At 41.7% G+C, this 18,740-nt stretch overlaps 1 protein-coding gene across 4 annotated transcripts in view; it reads left to right on the forward strand.

The window, feature by feature from the left end:
- The window catches only part of MICU3 (mitochondrial calcium uptake family member 3), a 164,074-nt gene that overhangs the window by 37,329 nt on the left and 108,005 nt on the right, over window positions 1–18,740 (forward strand). For all 4 annotated transcript variants that reach the window (XM_075860100.1, XM_075860088.1, XM_075860094.1 and 1 more), the window contains exons 2-3: window positions 8,322–8,475; window positions 13,638–13,669. In XM_075860100.1, coding sequence (XP_075716215.1) covers window positions 8,322–8,475; window positions 13,638–13,669 — 186 coding nt within the window. The remainder of the gene's footprint in view (window positions 1–8,321; window positions 8,476–13,637; window positions 13,670–18,740) is intronic.

Here is an 18,740-nt window from a genome sequence, read left to right on the forward strand (position 1 = left end):
AAGCAATCTGTTATGCACAGGCCACTGTCGCACTGTGTAAAACTCTGTGACTTTTGGGGACTTTTTCTCCTTTGTAGTTTGGGAAATTTTGCTGGGAAAGTGTTTTCCACTTGCATAATACGGGCACCCTCGCTTCCAGCAGATGTTCTATGTCCCTTCCCTTCCTGGTTTCTAAATACTAGGGCCCTAAAGGAATGTTCCCCTCCGGCCTGCTCATCGGGATGTTTTTTCATCACTGCATTACTGCCATAACTTTTTCTATTTTTCGATTGATGGAGCTGTATCAGGGCTTGCTTTTTGCGAGACAAGCTGTCGATTTTACTGGTACCATTTTGGGACGCATACGACTTTTTGATCACTTTTTATTTAATTTTTTGGAAGAGGAAATTACCAAAAACGAGCAACTCTGGAATTGGTTTTTATTGGGGGTTTTTTCAGCATTCACCGAGTGCCATAAATTACATGTTAACTTTATTCTGCAGGTCTATACGATTATGGCAATACCAAATTTATATATATTTTTTTATGTATTTGCACAATAAAATCACTTTTTTTTAAAAAAAATATTTGTTTTCTGTGTTGCCTTTGTTCTAAGACCCATAATCTTTTATTTTTGCGTGGACAAAGCTGTGTCAGGAATTTTTTTTTTTTTGTGGGACGGCTGTCATTTTTATTGGTACCATTTTGGTGTAATTGTGACTTTTTGATCACTTTTTATTCTATTTTTTTAGGAGGAGATGATTTTTACGGCGTTCACTAAGCGAAATAAATTTACGTAATAGTTTGGATCATTACGATCGCGGCGATACCAATTATGTATAGTTTTATTAATAAATAATAAAATATTTATGGTAAAAAATGCAACTTTGGGTTTTTTAACCTGAAACTTTTATTTTTGTAAGTTTTTTTTAAACTTTTTTTTTTAGTCCCACTAGAGGACTTGAAGTCTTGCACTTCTGGTCGCTATTCTAATACACTGCACTACATACGTAGTGCAGTGTATTAGAGCTGTCAGTTATACACTGACAGCAAGCCTATGAGGACCTACCGGAGGCGGGTCCTCATAGGTTTGCATACTAGGCAGAAACGGAGGCCATTGTTAGGCCTCCGGTTGCCATACCTACTATCAGCATCCAAGCGATCACATAAACACCCCTCAGATTCTGAGATCTCTATTAAGCGCAGCATCTGAGGGGTTAATCGGCCAGATCAGAAACTAGCTCCGGTCCTGGCCGTTACAGCAGGGTGTCAGCTGTAACATACTTCTGAGCCCACACTATCACCGAAATGTAATAGTACTGCAGTTTGCGGAAACCATTTCCCAACAGTGTCGTGTATATATACGGCGGATGTCGGGAAGGGGTTAAAGCGGTTGTCTAGTTTAGAAAAACATTTTTCATGTACCATTTTAGGGAATTCAGTTATTAGAGGAAGATCCTCGTCAGGCTCCTCATCTCTTGGTCAGAGTGGAGAGCGGTTAAAAAGAGCGTCTCTCCCTCTGGAGGATCTGTTCAGTCCTGCATTTCACAGGCAACCCATTGATATTGATGGCTGCTGTGTAATGATTAATTTCCCCTGTGGTGGCGCTGCAGGGAACATTCATTGTCAAGTTTCCCCATAGACTACAGCTGTTAGCTTGGGGTTCCAGTATATGGACACTTTGTGATTAGCTTATTGTCAGGGGAACCTTCTGTCAAGTAGGGGTTGTCCAATGCGGACAGTGAAAACAATCAGCTGTTTCTGTATTTGCCATAGACAATAATAGAGAATTAAAGCGCATGTATCCAACTCTGCTGTTCTTCTAATGACGTTTTTGCAACAAAGTTAATCCAATTTGCCTTCATCGATGACCCTCGTGTAATAAAATTGCAAAGAGACTTGCCTTGTATGATTACTTTACTCTTCAGAAAGGTGGATTTACTTTACCTTCACCTAAGAGCTGCTCCAAACCAAAAATAATCAAGTCACCGGCTAATGATTTAAATGTGAGATAATGTAAGTTCTTTAAAGCCCTTTTATATGGGCCAGTGATCGGGCAAACAAGCGTTCATATGAACGCTCATTCATAATCATTGCCCTGTGTGAACAGGGCAGCTATTAGCCGATGAACGAGCAATCGCTCATTCATTGGCTGATCCGCTAGTTTATAATGTCAATTAAATGGTTCTTAGTTGGCAGTACATCTCCCTGTCTGAGCCTCAACCTTAAGGCCGGGTTCCCACGTATTGTAAACGCTACTGAATTTCCACAAAGGAATTCTGTGCGAAAATTCCGCATCATTTACAGTAGCAGCAAAGTGGATGAGATTTAAAAAATCTCCTGCCCACGCTGCGAAAAAAAACCTGCAGCGTAAACGTTAATAAATTCACCTGCGGTGCTCAATTTAAATCCGCAGCATGTCAATTTATGCTGCGTTTTCGTTTATTTTCTGTTGCAGATTGACTATTGAATTTAAGGGGGATGCAAAACCCTGCGGCTTTTGCGGTGGAATCGCAGAGATTCTGCCGCACAAATCGCAACTCAGAAAAAAAAAAAATATCATACTTATCCAGAACTCTCTCCTTCTTCCTGCAGTCCGGCCTCCTGGGATGCCGTTGCATCCCAAGTGACCGCTGCAGCGTCTGCAACGTTATCCGAGGCCGGACTACGCGCAGAGAAGAGGGAGGAGCTAAGTATGAACAGCTTTTTTGTTTGCGGGTTCCAGGTCAGATACGCTGCGCAGTTTTTACGCAGCGTATACGAATTGTGGGAACTCTTAGGCCAGGTTCCCACAGCTCGGATACGCTGCATAAAAATCACACAGCATGTCTGACCTGGAACCCGCAGGACATTCCGTCTGAAAAATCACACCACATTGTCTCACCACATTTATCAACGTTTAATCTCACCCACTTTACTGCTACTGTAAATGCTGCAGAATTTTCGCACGTAATTCTGTTTCAGAAATTCTGCAGCGTTCACGCTACGTGGGAACCCGGCCTAAGGTCTTATCTTGGATTAGAAAGACATGACTGCTTTTTTCCAGAAACAGCGCCACTCCTGTCCATGGATTGTGTCTGGTATTACAGCTCAGCTTCATTTAAGTGAATGCGGTCCGAGTTGCAATGGCACACACAATTTGCGGACAGGTGTGGTGCTGTTTCTGTAGAAAAACAACCATATTTTAAAAAATTCTAGACAACCCATTTATGGCAGTGCCCATATCGCTAGGATATGCCACCAATGTGCGATCATCAGAGGTCTGACCGGTGTAACCCCAGCCAAGCGCTGTAATGAAGTGGTGGCGGCCCTAGGAAAGCACCATGCCACTCTGTCTTCTGTCAGCTCCGCTCGTGTTTTCCGCCTCTGGCTGGCCATTCACTATTTCCTAGGGCCGCTTCTACTTCGTTCTAGTGATGGACTGACATTACAACAATTGAACTCCCATCGATCAGACATTAGTGACATATCCTAACAATATGCCACTAATGTCTATCATAAAATAACAGTTAAAGTGTATCATACATTTTGGAGGTGTAATATGTATCAGTTTATTATATAGCTTCCTGGGTACATTAGGTTAAATGATATCTTTTACTTTTTTTTGTGTCTCTGCGTCATTTTTAACAAGTAACTTTCACTTTGAAGTGTCTAGAAAAACTGTACTAGTCCGGGTTTACACAGTGTAGTTTTTGATTCTTTTTGTTTTTTTTATAAAGATGAAAAGTATCATTCTTTCCTTAACCCCTTCCTGCCGCAGTTTTATTTTCTGTCTACATAGTTGTATGAGGATTTTTTTTTTGCCGGACAAATTGTAGTTTTAATGGTACCATTTAATGTACCAAATAATGTAATGAGAAAATTATTTTGTGGGGTGGAATGGAAAAAGAAAACTTTTTACTGTGTTTACCCTGTGTTAAAACAACATATCAACTTTATTCTGCGGGTTAATACGAATAGGGCGATAGCAAATTTCTTTTGTTTTTTTGTATGTTTTACTATTTTACAAAAAAAACAATTTGTTAACAAAAGTTTGTTTTGTGTTGCCATATTTTGAGACCCATAATTTTTTTTCGTTTTCCGTCGATGGAGCAGTGCGAGGGCTTGTTTTCTGCGAGGCGAGCTGTGGTTTTTATTAATAATATTTTGGGGTACATGCAATCATCACTTTGGTGACCCAAAAACAGCCATTCTGGCAGTTTTCATTTTTTTTTTCACACCATTCACCATGTTGGATAAATAACATATTAGAATAGTTCAGGGTTTTATGGATGCAGCGATACCAATTCTGTTTTTTTGTTTTTTTTTATCGTTTACAAAGTTAACTTTAGGGGGAAATTTATTTTTTAACTTTTAGTATTTGTACATTTGTAAAAACTTTATTTAAGTTTTTATTTGTTTATTGAATTTTTTTATTTAGTTCCACTTGGGACTTGGACAAGTGATCATTAGATCTTAATAGAAGGACAAAGTTGGCAGAACTTTATTAGGCCCCCATGCTGTCATGACAACCATTGGCACCCCGCAATTGCGTCGAGCAGAGTGTCGTCTCCTTCAGGTGTTAGAACAGGATGTTGGCTGTATTGCACACCTTAGATGGAAGAGACTCAGCCCCGTGAGCCAGCTCCCTACTTCCCTCTTCGGTTTCCCCCGTACATGTACAGCGGATGTCGAGAAGGGGTTAAAGGAAATGTGTCTCCTATATTTTTATGTTGACAAATTAGAACCAGATAGTAAAATATATATTGTTTTCTGATTATAGAATTTTTAAATTTTATTTTCTGACCATGATTAAGGTAGCAGCCATATTGCCTGAGCTGCTGCTAACAGCATTTAGGCCGGGTTCCCTCGGGTCGGATACGCTGCGTAAAAACTGTGAGGCGTATCTGACGTGGAACCCGCAGCATCTTCCGTTCAAAAAACCGCACCACATTGTGGTGCGTTTTATCGAATAGAATTTCTGCTGGGTAAAAAAGCGCTCATACTTACTCCCTCTTCTCTGTGCGTAGTCCGGCGTCCTGGGATGATGTTGCATGCCATGTGACGCTGCAACCTGTGATTGGCTGCAGCGGCCACATGGGATGCAACGTCATCCCAGGAGGCGGGACTGCAGGAAGAAGGACAGACTTCTGTGTATGTTTTTGGGATTTTTCCGGAGTTGCGATTTTTGAAGTTTAACCTCTGCTAATCCGCTGCAAAAGTCGCAACTCATGACTTTTTGTTGCGTGTTTTGCATCCCCATTGAATTCAATACCCGCAACAGAAAATCAACAAAAACTCAGCATAAATTGACATGCTCCGGATTTAAATTGCGCCCTGCAGGTCAATTTATTAATGTTTACGCTGTGGTTTTTTTCCGCAGCGTGGGCATGAGATTTTTTAAATCTCATCCACTTCGCTGCTACTGTAAATGCTGCGGATTTTCCGCAAACTATTCCGTTGTGGAAATTCTGCAGCAGAACCCGGTATCGGGCCTTAGAGAAATACTTTACATCAGCCACATGGACCACATTCGGATCCGGTGGCCAATCTACGGCAGAATTCGGAGTTTCTTATTGCAAATCTGTGCCGTGTGAATATGGCCAGTGTGTGAATGGTGGCTGTAGTGAGATAGTCATCTGCCGCTGGACACTCACTGCAAACAGTTCCCATTGTTAAATATGTTTGGGTTCCTCTCTAGCAACAAACTTCTTCTGTGCCGTACTTAGCGCTTATAAAGAAGCACGGACGGTAGTTCAGAGATCCTCTAATCGCTGCCTTTCATTCAATAGCTTCAAAATCAATTAGGTTGTAAAACAAGCCAAGTGATGTATTTGTGGGGTGACTAAAGCAGGGATGACAGCCGGTATGTTTGCTTAATTCTTATCCTGGTCAGCTCTTTTCTGAGTGCTACCAAGAGTTAATCTACTTGTTCTACTGAGAAGAAATGTAATCATTGTATAGTGAAAAGTTATTCAACTTTCTAATATACTTTGTGTTCCAATTGCTTAGGCTTCATGCACACGACCGTGTCCGTAATTACGGACAGCCGTGGGCAGCTGACTGTTTTTACGGGCCGGGCTCCCATTATAAAGTAAAGGAGCACGGTCCGTAAAATGAAAAAATAGGACATGTCCTATTTTTTTCGGCCAGTTTCTACGGCATGGACACCCTCCCGTAGACATACAGGAAGGTGTCCGTCGGCCATAGAAATGAATGGGCCCGTACTTACAGACCGTAATTACAGTCCGTAATTACGGGCGATTTTACGGTCATGTGAATGTGGCCTTACCATTATCAAGATTTCCGCTTGCTTCTTTATTACGCCTTATTATTTCCCGCTGGCACAGCTGCAGGACTCATTACAAAAGAGTAAAGCCTCATTCACACTTGCAAAATACAGACCTAAATACACATCAGTATTGGTAAGCCAAAATCAGGAGATGCGCACGTCTGTTTTGTTTTGAACCCACTCCTGGTTTTCGCTTAGTCTTCGTTCACTTATCCGTCAGGGCCATATTTTGACGTCCCGTCAGAATGCAGCCCTGACTGAAACAAACGAAAAAACGTAGGTTTCCTTTTCCATCACCGTTGGTTTCAAAGGTGACGGATCCGGTGCCAATGGTTTCAGTTTGTCTCAATGTGCAAGGGTTCCGTCGATTTGACGGAATCAATACCGTAGTCGACTACGACGGAACGTCAGAACGGGACCCTGACGCAGATGTGAATGAAGCCTTACAAATACTGATGCAAAACACTGAGGCCTAAATATCAGCAATACATTGTTTTCATGTTTTCAGTCTCTGAACGGAACCATCTTTTTATTCACTGATAACAAGCAAAGTTCTTAAAAACAGTCAGCCACAATTTTTATATGCAGTACTGCAATCATGCTTTACCATAGTACATTTCAGTACTGTACCCATTTTCTAGAACTGTATCTTTAGGATCAGTTCACACGTAGCGTAAATACTGCGGAATTTCTGCAACTGAATTTGTTGCGGAAAATCTGCAGCAGAATACAGTAGCAGCAGAGTGGATGAGATTTGAACAAATCTCATCCACTTGCTGCGTAAATGATGAGCGGGAAAAAACGCTCAGAAATTGAGCTGTGGTGCGTTTTTTTTTCATCCGCAGCATGTCAATTGTATTTGAGTAATCGCTGCTTATATGTTTCGGGTTTTCCCCATTGAATTCAATGGGGAGGTAAAACTCGCAGCAAATAGCAGATGTTGCGTTTTTTTGCGGTGGAAGCGCAGCGATTCCGACTCAAAAAGCGCAACTCAGAAAATAAAACATCTTATACTTACCCAGAAGTCTGTGAATTTTCCTCCAGACCGGCCTCCTGGGATGACATTTCATCCCATGTGTCCGCTGCAGTCAATCACAGGCTGCATCGGTCACATGGGATGAAACGTCATCCCAGGGCTGCCAAGCGTCATGACTTCAGCACATCAAAGGGACGCATCACCATGGTAAGTATCCATTTTTATATATATTTTTGAGCAGACATTCCAGCCGGAAAACTACACCACAATTGGGTGTGGTTTTTCAGTTCGCATTCCATGCAGTACACAGGGCGGATACACTGTGTGCTTTTACGCAGCTTATCCGACCCAGACCAGACCCCTACATTAATTCAGACCTCAGACCAGACCCCTACATTAATTCAGACCCCAGACCAGACCCCTACATTAATTCAGACCTCAGACCAGACCCCTACATTAATTCAGACCCCAGACCAGACCCCTACATTAATTCAGACCTCAGACCAGACCCCTACATTAATTCAGACCCAAGACCAGACCCCTACATTAATTCAGACCTCAGACCAGACCCCTACATTAATTCAGACCCAAGACCAGACCCCTACATTAATTCAGACCTCAGACCAGACCCCTACATTAATTCAGACCCAAGACCAGACCCCTACATTAATTCAGACCCAAGACCAGACCCCTACATTAATTCAGACCCTTACATTAATTCAGACCCAAGACCAGACCCCTACATTAATTCAGACCCAAGACCAGACCCCTACATTAATTCAGACCCTTACATTAATTCAGACCCAAGACCAGACCCCTACATTAATTCAATGATACCAAGATACAGGTCTAACCATACTTTCCTAAAACCCCGAATGGCAAGGATGCAGAATTATTATGCAACCCTGGACCAGGGAGTATATGACTACATAGCTAAGCATATTTACTACAGATTTAGCTCTGTGGGATCTATTATGTTACCCAGCTTTCCCAGAAACAGATCTAACTTCTGAATAGTTTAAAAATCTTGTCAAATTAATAAAATGTCTTTATTTCTACATGTAAATTTATAAAAATAGATTTTTCTCCTTACAGAGCTCAGCAGAGAATACAGAATTTGAGGATTTGGACATGTTTGCCAGCTCCCGTGAGCAGAGGTTTCGTGTATTTGCATCTTTAGAATTTGAAGGGCAACTGTATATGACGCCAGGGGATTTCTTACAATCTGTCACTACGGATGAACCAAGGAGTAAGTATTCCTTGTCACTGCTTTATAAATCTAGCACCTATGTAAATATCTGAGGGGGGAAGGTTCACAGATCTCATATACAGACTTATATGCGGAGAAAAAGCGGAGTACAAAGCCATGTATATAAAAATATAACAACTTTTTATTAATCACAAAAATAGGACAAACACTTAAAAAGGTACATAATGGATGGAAAGACTCTATAGTATTACATAGTGTAACATGAAAACAGACTATCCATATAGTTGTAGCAGTAAAGTGATTCACTGAAATTCTTAGAATGAGGATATATGGGAAGCGTGGTATATGGGAAGCGTGGCTGACCCCTCATGAAAGAGCCCATCAAGTTATGGACGCAATAGTCCTGGGAAGGGTTAGGGAAAGCCTGAATGTCAAAGAGATACGAAAAACCTTACCCATGTCAGTGATATGGAAGCCTGGATGCCGTGTTTAGAACCCCAACGCGCGTTTTGCGATGTGTCCTTCCTCAGGGGGTACATAGTGTCCTGATGCAGTCTTGGCCTTAAATAGGACAAGACCCAGGTGTATTTTGCTGTTATTCTGCGCCTATGAGATCGCGGCGCATGTCCGTCGACGCAACCGGAAGTGTGGCATGCCCCACTTTTGGTCTCCAGCGCCGTAGCGCACATCCGGGTTCCTGACGCGTACCAGGAATACCGGACATGTGCAGTGCGCTAAGAGAGGCGGGGACGGGGCAGGCGACACCCCCGGTCGCGTACGAGTGGAGTGCGCACCTCAATGGACAGCTGGGACGGAGAAGATCAAAGGTAACATAATACTGGTGCACCACTGACGTAGCTAATCCCACCCATTCCAAATATTCACAGAAACCAGCCAAAGAAATGCCTGGTAATAGCTTTCTATATTTCGGAAAAATATGTGTTAACTGCATAGAAATGTGTGAATAAAAAACATTCAAAAGGAGGGAAGAGAGAATATGTCCCCCGAATAGTGCCTATATATGAGCCAATTAAATGGTTAGAGGGATGTGACGGATTATGTATGTGAACATCACAATACCGTGCAGGTTATAATAAACCTCATAAGGTGAATATGTTTACAGTGATTAATAAGATCACATTCTTTTAAAAGAAAGGAGAGAAGAAATAATGTGTAAAATTTAACAGGAATATAAATGTGGGTATTTTTACACATCAAATATATATCCCGTGACAAAATAATGTGCAAAAGAGATCAAAAAATAATTTCATCTGAAAAAACATGTGACAAAAAACAAGTTTCATTAAAGAAAAGGGAAGGAAAAAGATAACAAAGATATCAGTATTAACTCGACGTCAAGGGGCAATGTATTTGCTGAAATCTTCTCATTCCTTATTATAGAGGTCATCTGGGTCTAGATCTTCTATTTCCTATGTGGAGGCAATTAGACTGAGGAGAGGTGGTACATCAGATACCTAATAAAAATATGTAGTACATGACACAAAAGAATAAATTAAAAGCATGCTGATGGTAGAGATTACATTTGTTTAAAGAAATGGAGCAAAGCTGAATTTTTCATTGAGTCTGAACAGTGTCATTGAGCCCAATTTGACAATCCACTTGCACTTTCTTTGTGCCAGGACCTTCTTCAAATTGCCCCCCCCCCCCCTTATGCCACAATGTATACGGTTGATTCCACGAACCTTAAAGGATTTGGGGTTACAACCATGGTATAGTTTAAAGTGCCTTGGCAGAGTTTTCAACTGTGTAAGATCGTTAATAGCACTAGCTCTGGCAATATCCCACACATGTTCTCTAGTGCGTAGCCTCAGTTCTCTGGATGTTAGGCCTATATAGACCTTTGGACACCCACATACCGCGTAGTATGATTTCAAAGTATGTTTTCCCATGCACTGACACAAAATCTGTCGCTCTGCTGATGTTAGGGCATGCTATTCAATCACCACAAGGGTAACAACCTACTCTCGGTCCCCGTGATCCAAAGGGATTCATGTTTTTTGGTATGTAGTGGCTTTTGACCAAAAGGTCTCTAAGATTCCTGCTTCTCTTGGCCGTCATCATGGGCCTCTCAGCCAAACAGAGAGCCAAGGCTGGTTCGGATCTTAAAACCGACCATTGTCGCCCTAAAATTGTCCTCATCCTCTCCCATTGGCTGTTGTACGTTGTTATAAACTGTACACTAGTTTCTCCAGTTCGATGGACTTTACTTCGCAGTAAGTCACTGTGTGGTGTTTTTTTGGCCCTATAGTACCCTGATTTAATTATCCTTCTACTGTACCCTCTATTTTCAAACCTAGATCGAAGGTCCTCAGATTGCTGTTCAAAAAGACGTGTAAATCAGTAGAGCAGATCCGCCTCATCCTGAGGAACTGACCAACCGGGATGGCTTTAACTGTGGAACGTGTGTGAGAGGACGAGGCATGCAGCAGTGAATTGACAGATGTTGATTTACGGAAAACATCTGTTTGAAGAAATCCACACTGATCAGTGAAAATTTGTATATCCAAGAATTCAATGTTGTGTCTGTGAAAAGTGTGTGTCAGCCTAACGTTAAACTGATTCACATTTAATTGCTGCATGAAACTAGTTAATTCAGACTCCGATCCTTGCCACACAAAGAGAACATCATCTATGTAGCGTAACCAGCACTGCACATGGTCTGCGGCATGAGCTCTAGCCCCATGAAAAACCTGTCTCTCCCAAAATCCGAGAAACAGGTTTGCATAAGATGGCGCACACGCCGCCCCCATGGCAGTGCCCTGTATCTGGTGATAAAAGTTGTCCTTGAACACAAAAAAATTGTGACTCAAGATGTATTGTAACAACTCCAGAATTAGTTCACATATTTCTCCATCCCGGTTGCTGGTCTCCAGGAAGAAGCGGATCGCCTCCAAACCGTCATGATGTCGTATACAAGTGTATAATGACTCGACATCTGCAGTTACCAGGTATGTCTGGCTCTATTTGGATCCCATCGATTCTCTCTAGGACGTCCGTCGTGTCTTTTACATAAGATGGTAGCTCAGTGACTAAAGGTTTCAAATAATTATCAATAAATTTACATATAGGGTCACATAGACCTCCCATACCTGACACAATTGGGCGTCTCGAGGGGTCCGTGGGACTCTTATGGTCCTTTGGCAGGAAGTACAATGTGGGAATCTTTGGATCGTTGGTCATAAGTCCTTCATAGATTTTTTTTTAGGGATAATCCCCTTGTCCAAGGCTCTATTTAAAATCTTAGCCAATTCTGAGGAAAATTAGGACAATGGGTTATATGTTAGTTTGGCATACGTCTGTTTGTCCCGTAATTGTCTAAACGCTTCTTTCTCGTATTTATCTGTTGGATCACAATGTTGCCCCCCTTATCTGCGGCCTTAATAACGATATCATCAAGTGATTGAAGCTCTCTCAAAGCCTTCCTCTGAGGAGCTGTTAAATTGTCATTGTACCTAGAGGTGGACAGTTGTTTAAACGGAATAATTATTTTATAATAGGGCATCATTGTGTGATAGGTGGGGGTCTAACCGCTGGAACCCCCATAATCGGGAAAATAAAGAAGCAGTGATGTTTGCTGGAGTGTCACAGCTCCTTCACTGCAGAACCTGACACAGCGCCATTCATGTGCTTGTGGCTGTGTCTGGTACTGTATCTCAGTCCATTCCAATAAGTGAGGCTTAGCTGGGACTATGGTGCAGTACCATACACAGCCCCATGGATGAGAGTGGTACTATATTGGGTACTGCTATGAAGGGGCGGCAATCACACATTAATATCCTGTCCTTAGGATGGTCTATTAAAGAGGTTTTCCCATGAGAGACATTTATGACATATCCACAGGATATGTCATAAATGTCAGATTTATGCGGGTCCCACCTCTGGGACCCACACCTATCTCCAGAACGGGGCCCCTAAACCCCGTTCAGCCGCTCTGTGTTGTGGCTGAATGAGGTGAATTCCGACCATGAAAAAGGTTATATGGTCGTGAGTTACGAAAACAGCGTAGCTCGCATGCTACGCTGCTTCCGTAACTAACATTCACTACTATGGGAGTTACGGAAACAGCGTAGCTCAGCTAGTTAAGCTGTTTCCTTAACTCTCGACTATGTCCTGACCATGTAACCAGGAAGTGGCCGGGAGTCCGCGAGATCAGACCAAGCTAGAACGGGGTTTAGGGGTCCCCGTTATAGAGATAGGTGCGGGTCACAGAGGTGGGACCCGCATCTATCTGACATTTATGACATATCCTGTGGATATGTCATAAATTTCTCTCATGGGAAAACCCCTTTAATGTTAAATCCTTAAGAAGACCATAACCCTGACACTATCGGGGTCACTGGGGCTGACACATTTGGCCGCAGTGGCTAAGGCTTATGTGGAGTCTCACTGGCACTTGTAGGAATTCTTTATTGCCATTGTGGCTGGCATAACGGAGCACTGGCTATCTCTTATCATAGTGTGTATGTCTTCTGCTGCATTTGAGTAGAATAGGTTTATACAATCATCAGAGACCCAGTAACCTCCTAATTCATTTGTATATATATCAGTACATTTTGTGTAGCTGGGCACAGCCATGAAAGTCCCCATTTAGTACTAATATATATATATATATTGTAATTCATTTAGAAATTACAAAGAGGAAAGAATGTAATTTAACTGTTTACTAACTTTTCAACAAACTTTGCATAAATCAATAGGATAAGCAAATATAAGGAACTTTGTAATATATATTATTAGAGAAAAATGCCTCTTCCTCTACTTATCAGGCTCCCTCCCCCCTTGTTTAATAACTGAATTTTCTCCTAAATCTGTCTTCTCAAGACAAGATGAACTATCATCTCACAGAGGGACCAGGTTACATGCTGCAGCTTTCTAGTAAGTGTTATCTTTCACCCCACAGCTACACTGTGCAGTGTATAGAAGAGATGATAGCATTTAGGCTACACCCACTAGCTCAGAGACAACTGAGAATTAGAGTCTGCAGAAGGGAAAACTGCTAAATAATGCCATATACAAGTCATATAATGGCCAGAAATCGTGTTATTCCTCATGTACAGACAGTTGACAGCTTATTCTGAAAAGTCATCTGAAAAGTTAGGTATGCTTTAAGTATTTAGCCATGTATTGCACTTCTAGATTGTAGTTGATTTTTTAAATGTTGCTTTATTGATTTTTTTTAGATGCTAAGAAGTGGAAATCACTGTCAAGACAAGTAAGTTTCTATATTATATCATATGCTATGAATGTCTGTGTGCATTACAGAAGACCTGTCATGCTTATGTATACTTTAATTGAATGGTAGACTTCACTAGCTTAGCCATTATTTATTGTCTGTCTGTTCCTCCCACTGTGTATAAATACTTAGAGAGGTATAGACAAATTAACAAATGGATGGATAGACCCAGTAAAACTCCTTTAATCCAGAATCTGATAGTCCAGAAAGTCCACCGCTTCATTCATAATTACTGCTCACTGCAGTCGTGCAGTGAGGAGGAGCAGGGGGCTCTGGAGCCCCTTTCTTGTCATAAGTGGGAGTCCCAGAGGTGGGATGCCAAGCGATCAGACATTTCTCACCTTTCATGAGTTGTACAAATCCATAAACCATAGAAGGTTATGTACCTTCCTTTGACTCTGATTTTAGTTGGAGGCATACAGAGGGTATTTTCTCTTGGATCCAGATGGAATCAAACATAAAAAAAATTATGACATGTTACTACTAGGGAGAATATCTCTGTAATACAGTGCCATACAGAGGCATCACTCAACTCTGTAGCATTGAACCATAGGTACTCTGTGTGCTACTTTATGGCTTTGCCGTGTGCATAAGGCCTTAGTGAGGGTATGTTCACACACTGTGTCTTCAGGCGTATTTTGGACCATTTATGCCTCGAAAAACGCCTGAAAAAACGGAAGCTGAACGCCTTCAAACATCTGCCAATTGAAATCAATGGGAAAAACAGTATTTAGTTCATACGGGGTATCTTTTTACGCCTCTCTATTAAAAAACATAGCGCAAAAAGACGCTCCGTAAAAAGAAGTGCATTTCACTTCTTGAGGCGTTTTTTGGAGCTGATTTTCCATTGAACACTATAAAAAAAAACGCCTCAAACACCTGAAAAGAAGCCTCAGGGTATGTTCACACGCAAACTCAAAACCGTTTGAAAATACAGAGCTGTTTTCAAGGGAAAAAAGCTCCTGATTTTCAGACGTTTTTTGAGCAACTCGCGTTTTTCACTGCGTTTTTTACGGCCGTGTGAACATGCCCTCAAAAGAAGCTCCAAATTAAAAGAAGCTTAATTTTCAGCTTCAAAAACACCTGAAAATCAGAGGCTGTTTTCTCTGAAAACAGCTCCGTATTTTCAGACGTTTTTGGTTAAGCGTGTGAACATACCCTTATAGTTTCAGATTTTTAGATATAAAAAAAACAACTATTGAGTGAATGAACAGAAATCTAAATCAAATCAATATTTGTTGTGACCACCCTTTCCCTTCAAAACAGCATAAATTTCACCCCTTCCCGCTTTGGCCACTTTTGACCTTCCTGACAGAGCCTCATTTTTCAAATATGACATGTTTCACTTTATGTGGTAATAACGTCAGAATGCTTTTACCTATCCAAGCGATTTTGAGACTGTTTTCTCGTGACACATTGGACTTTATGTTACTGGAAAAATTTGCTCGATATGTTCAGTATTTAATTGTGAAAAACACCAAAATGTAGCGAAAAATTGCAAAAATGTGCAGTAAGACAGTAAGTTATACCACACAAAATTGTTGATACTTAACATCCCCCATATGTCTACTTTAGATTGGCATCATTTTTTGAACATCCTTTTATTTTTCTAGGACGTTACAAGGCTTAAAACTTTAGCAGCAATTTCTCACATTTTCAAGAAAATTTCATTCTTGGGTTTCAATAATAGAGTCCTTCCCTTCGTAAACCCTAAACCTATGTGTATACCCAGATGTACTCTCACACAGTTTGTACAATTTAGTTCCATACCTTGCCCTCTTATTGGGCAAGTATTGGTGGAATTTAAGCCTCCCCTTAAAATGAACAAGGGACTCGTCTATGGAAATATATTTATCGGGGGTGTATACTTCTGAAAATTTGGTGCAGAAATGATCAATGAGTGGCCTGATTTTAAATAGACGGTCAAATGTGGGGTTGTCCTGGGGCGGGCATTGTGCATTATCGTTATAATGCAAGAATTTTAAAATCGTTTCAAAGCGAGTCCGGGACATGGCCATACGGTAAATTGGGGTGTTGTCCAAAATATCCACACTCCAGTATTGCCTAACTTCTGTGTTCCTCACTAGTCCCATATGCAGCACAAGGCCCCAAAATGTCATTATCTCTGCTGCATCTACTAGGGTCCACCTAACAAATGATGAAGTGGGGTTTTGGGTTAAAAATTGTTGGGCGTACAGATTCGTTTGGGCCACCATTAAATTAACAAACACCTTAGAGAAAAAGACCTTGAAAAAGTCAATTTCTGCGAGGTCTTCAGTTTTAAACTGAATTCCTGAGCTGCCTATAAAATTAGGAATTTGAGGCTCATAATTTTCGGGGAGTGGAGTCCACATGGGATCAATCATTGGGGTTGCCTCAGCTACTCTCCTGGATCGCCTTTGTGGGGGGTTCCTCATCACTGGAGGAGGAGGAAGAGGAGGAAACTAAAAGGAGTGGGGCATATTCCTCGTCTCACTCGCTGGCCAAATCAGTGTCAGAGGCAATGATGGCGTATGCCTCCTCGACTGAATACATCCTTCTGGACGATTGAGACATTTTGATATACAGGGGGATGTGTGGTGTTTTTACACGTGTAATCAACTTTTCTTTTTACACGGGGGGTGTGTGTGTAGTGTTTTTACACGTGTATAGTGAACAGAAATTAGAAGATAAGAATTTTTTTAAGAGAAGAGAAGAAAAGGAAAAAAAAAAAAAGAATAGAATTTACTGTACGTTCGTCAGTTCGAAAAAAACAACTGAACGTCCGTCAGTAACTGACGCTATCTATTACTAAAAAAATCTAAAGTCTAACTAACGTGCTACAGTAAAACTAGGCTCTAAATATTTACTGGATGAACGTCAGTAAAAAAACAACTGAACGTCCGTCAGTAACTGACGCTATCTATTACTAAAAAAAACCTGTAGTCTAACTGAACTACGGTAAATTTCTGCTAAAACTTTAGAAAAAAGTTTCTAGATATATCTATCTAGATCTAAAACTAAATGAACGATTCTAATGCTGGCGTATGCTACCCTAACTCCCTACCTACTAGCTACACCTAACTACTGTTATATTTTAAATTTGATAGTGTATTAGAAAAAAAAACCTGCGCCAGAAAATATGCTGATCAGTGATGTGCGTCTATGGAAAGGTGCAGGTGAAAAAAAAGACCTAAATAAACCTGCGTCAACAAATTACCACAGATGCTGATAACTAATCAGCAGTCTGTGGCCGCAGGGTGCACACAGGTAGATGGTGTAAATTTATAATTGGAAAAAAAATGACAAAAATTAAAAATTCCTGGACCAAAAGTTGAGCACAAATGCCGATCAGTGATGGCGGTCACTGATCAGCGGTCGCAGGACACACACAGGTAATTGGTGTGGGTGAAAAAAGGTACAAAGAAAGAACCTGCAGAAAAAAAACCACGGATGCTGATCAGTGATGGCGGTCACTAACCAGCACTTCGTGGCCGCATGGCGCACACAGGGAGATGGTGCAAATTTCCCAAAAAGAAAAAACCTGCGCCAAAAATTGAGCACAGATGCTGATCAGTGATGGTGGTCACTGATCAGCGCTCAGTGGGCACAGGACTCTGACAGGGAGGGGGTGGGGTGGGAATGGGGGGGTAGATTGGGATAGGGAGGGGGTGGATTGGGACAAGGACAGGGACAGGACAAAAAAAATCTGTCTGATCACAAAAACACTGTTTTAACAAAAATGGCTGCTAGAATTGACTGACCAATAGCAGCGATCGCCGATGCGGGGGGGGGCGAAACCGCACCCTGAGCGAGTAGTAGAGATGGCCTGCTGTCAGCAGCCATCTTTACTTCACGGTGCAATTAGCACCGATGACCATTTCCCGTTGCGCAGTACCTATACGGCGCTTTGCGGGAAGCACATCCCGACAGCGCTGTTTATATACGGCGGATGTCGGGAAGGGGTTAAAACAGCATCAATTCTTCATGGAATTTTCATATGTAGGTAGAAGCACAATCACTAACTGTAACAGAAACAGCTATGTAGGAGGCTTAAACCTGGATGATGAACAACCAAACTCTGCTACAAAGGTGAAGTTGTGGAAGACCGTTTTATGTCACAGGTTCAGAATGGCAAGACTGAGGACAGCAATGACACAAGGTAGTTATACTGAATCAGCAAGGTCTCTCCCAGGCAAAGATTTCAAAGCAGACTGGGGTTTCAAGATGTGCTGTTCAATCTTTTTTAAAGCAACACAAAGGTATGGGCAACGTTGGGGACAGTAGATGTAGTGGTCGGCCAAGTAAACTTAGTGCAGCAGATCAAAGACACATCATACTTACTTCCCTTTAAAATCGGAAGATGTCCAGCTGTGCCATCAGCTCAAAACTGGCAGAAACCTGTGGGACCCAGGTACACCCATCTACTGTTCTGAGATGTCTGGCCAGAAGTGTTCTTCATGGCAGAATTGCAGCTAAAAAGCAATACCTTTGACCTGCAAACAAGGCCAAGCGACTCAACTATGCACGAAAACATAGGAACTGGGGTGCAGAAAAATAGCAGCAGCTCTGGACTGATGAGTCAAAATTTGAAATATTTGGCTGTAACAGAAGGCAGTTTGTTCACCCAAGGGCTGAAGAGCGTTACAGTAATAAGTGTCTACAGGCAACAGTGAAGCATGGTGGGGGTTCCTTGCCAGTTTGGGGCTCCATTTCAGCAAATGAAGTTGGGGATTTGGTCAGGATTAATGGTGTTCTCAATACTGATAAAAAAGGGCAGATACTTACCCATCATGCAATACCATCAGTGAGGCGTCTGATTGGCTCCAATTTTATTCTGCAGCAGGACAACGACCCCAAACATACAGCAAATGTCATTAAGAACTATCTTCAACGTAAAGAAGAACAAGGAGCCCTGGAAGTGATGATATGACCCCCACAGAGCCCTGATCTCAAAATCATTGAGTCTGTCTGGGATTACATGAAGGGATTGGAAGATTTGAGGAAGCCTACGTCCACAGAAATCTGTGGTCAGTTCTCCAAGATATTTGGAACAACCTCTTTGCCGAGT

This window comes from Rhinoderma darwinii, chromosome 1, assembly GCF_050947455.1.
Source record: "Rhinoderma darwinii isolate aRhiDar2 chromosome 1, aRhiDar2.hap1, whole genome shotgun sequence".
Lineage (NCBI taxonomy): Eukaryota > Metazoa > Chordata > Amphibia > Anura > Rhinodermatidae > Rhinoderma > Rhinoderma darwinii.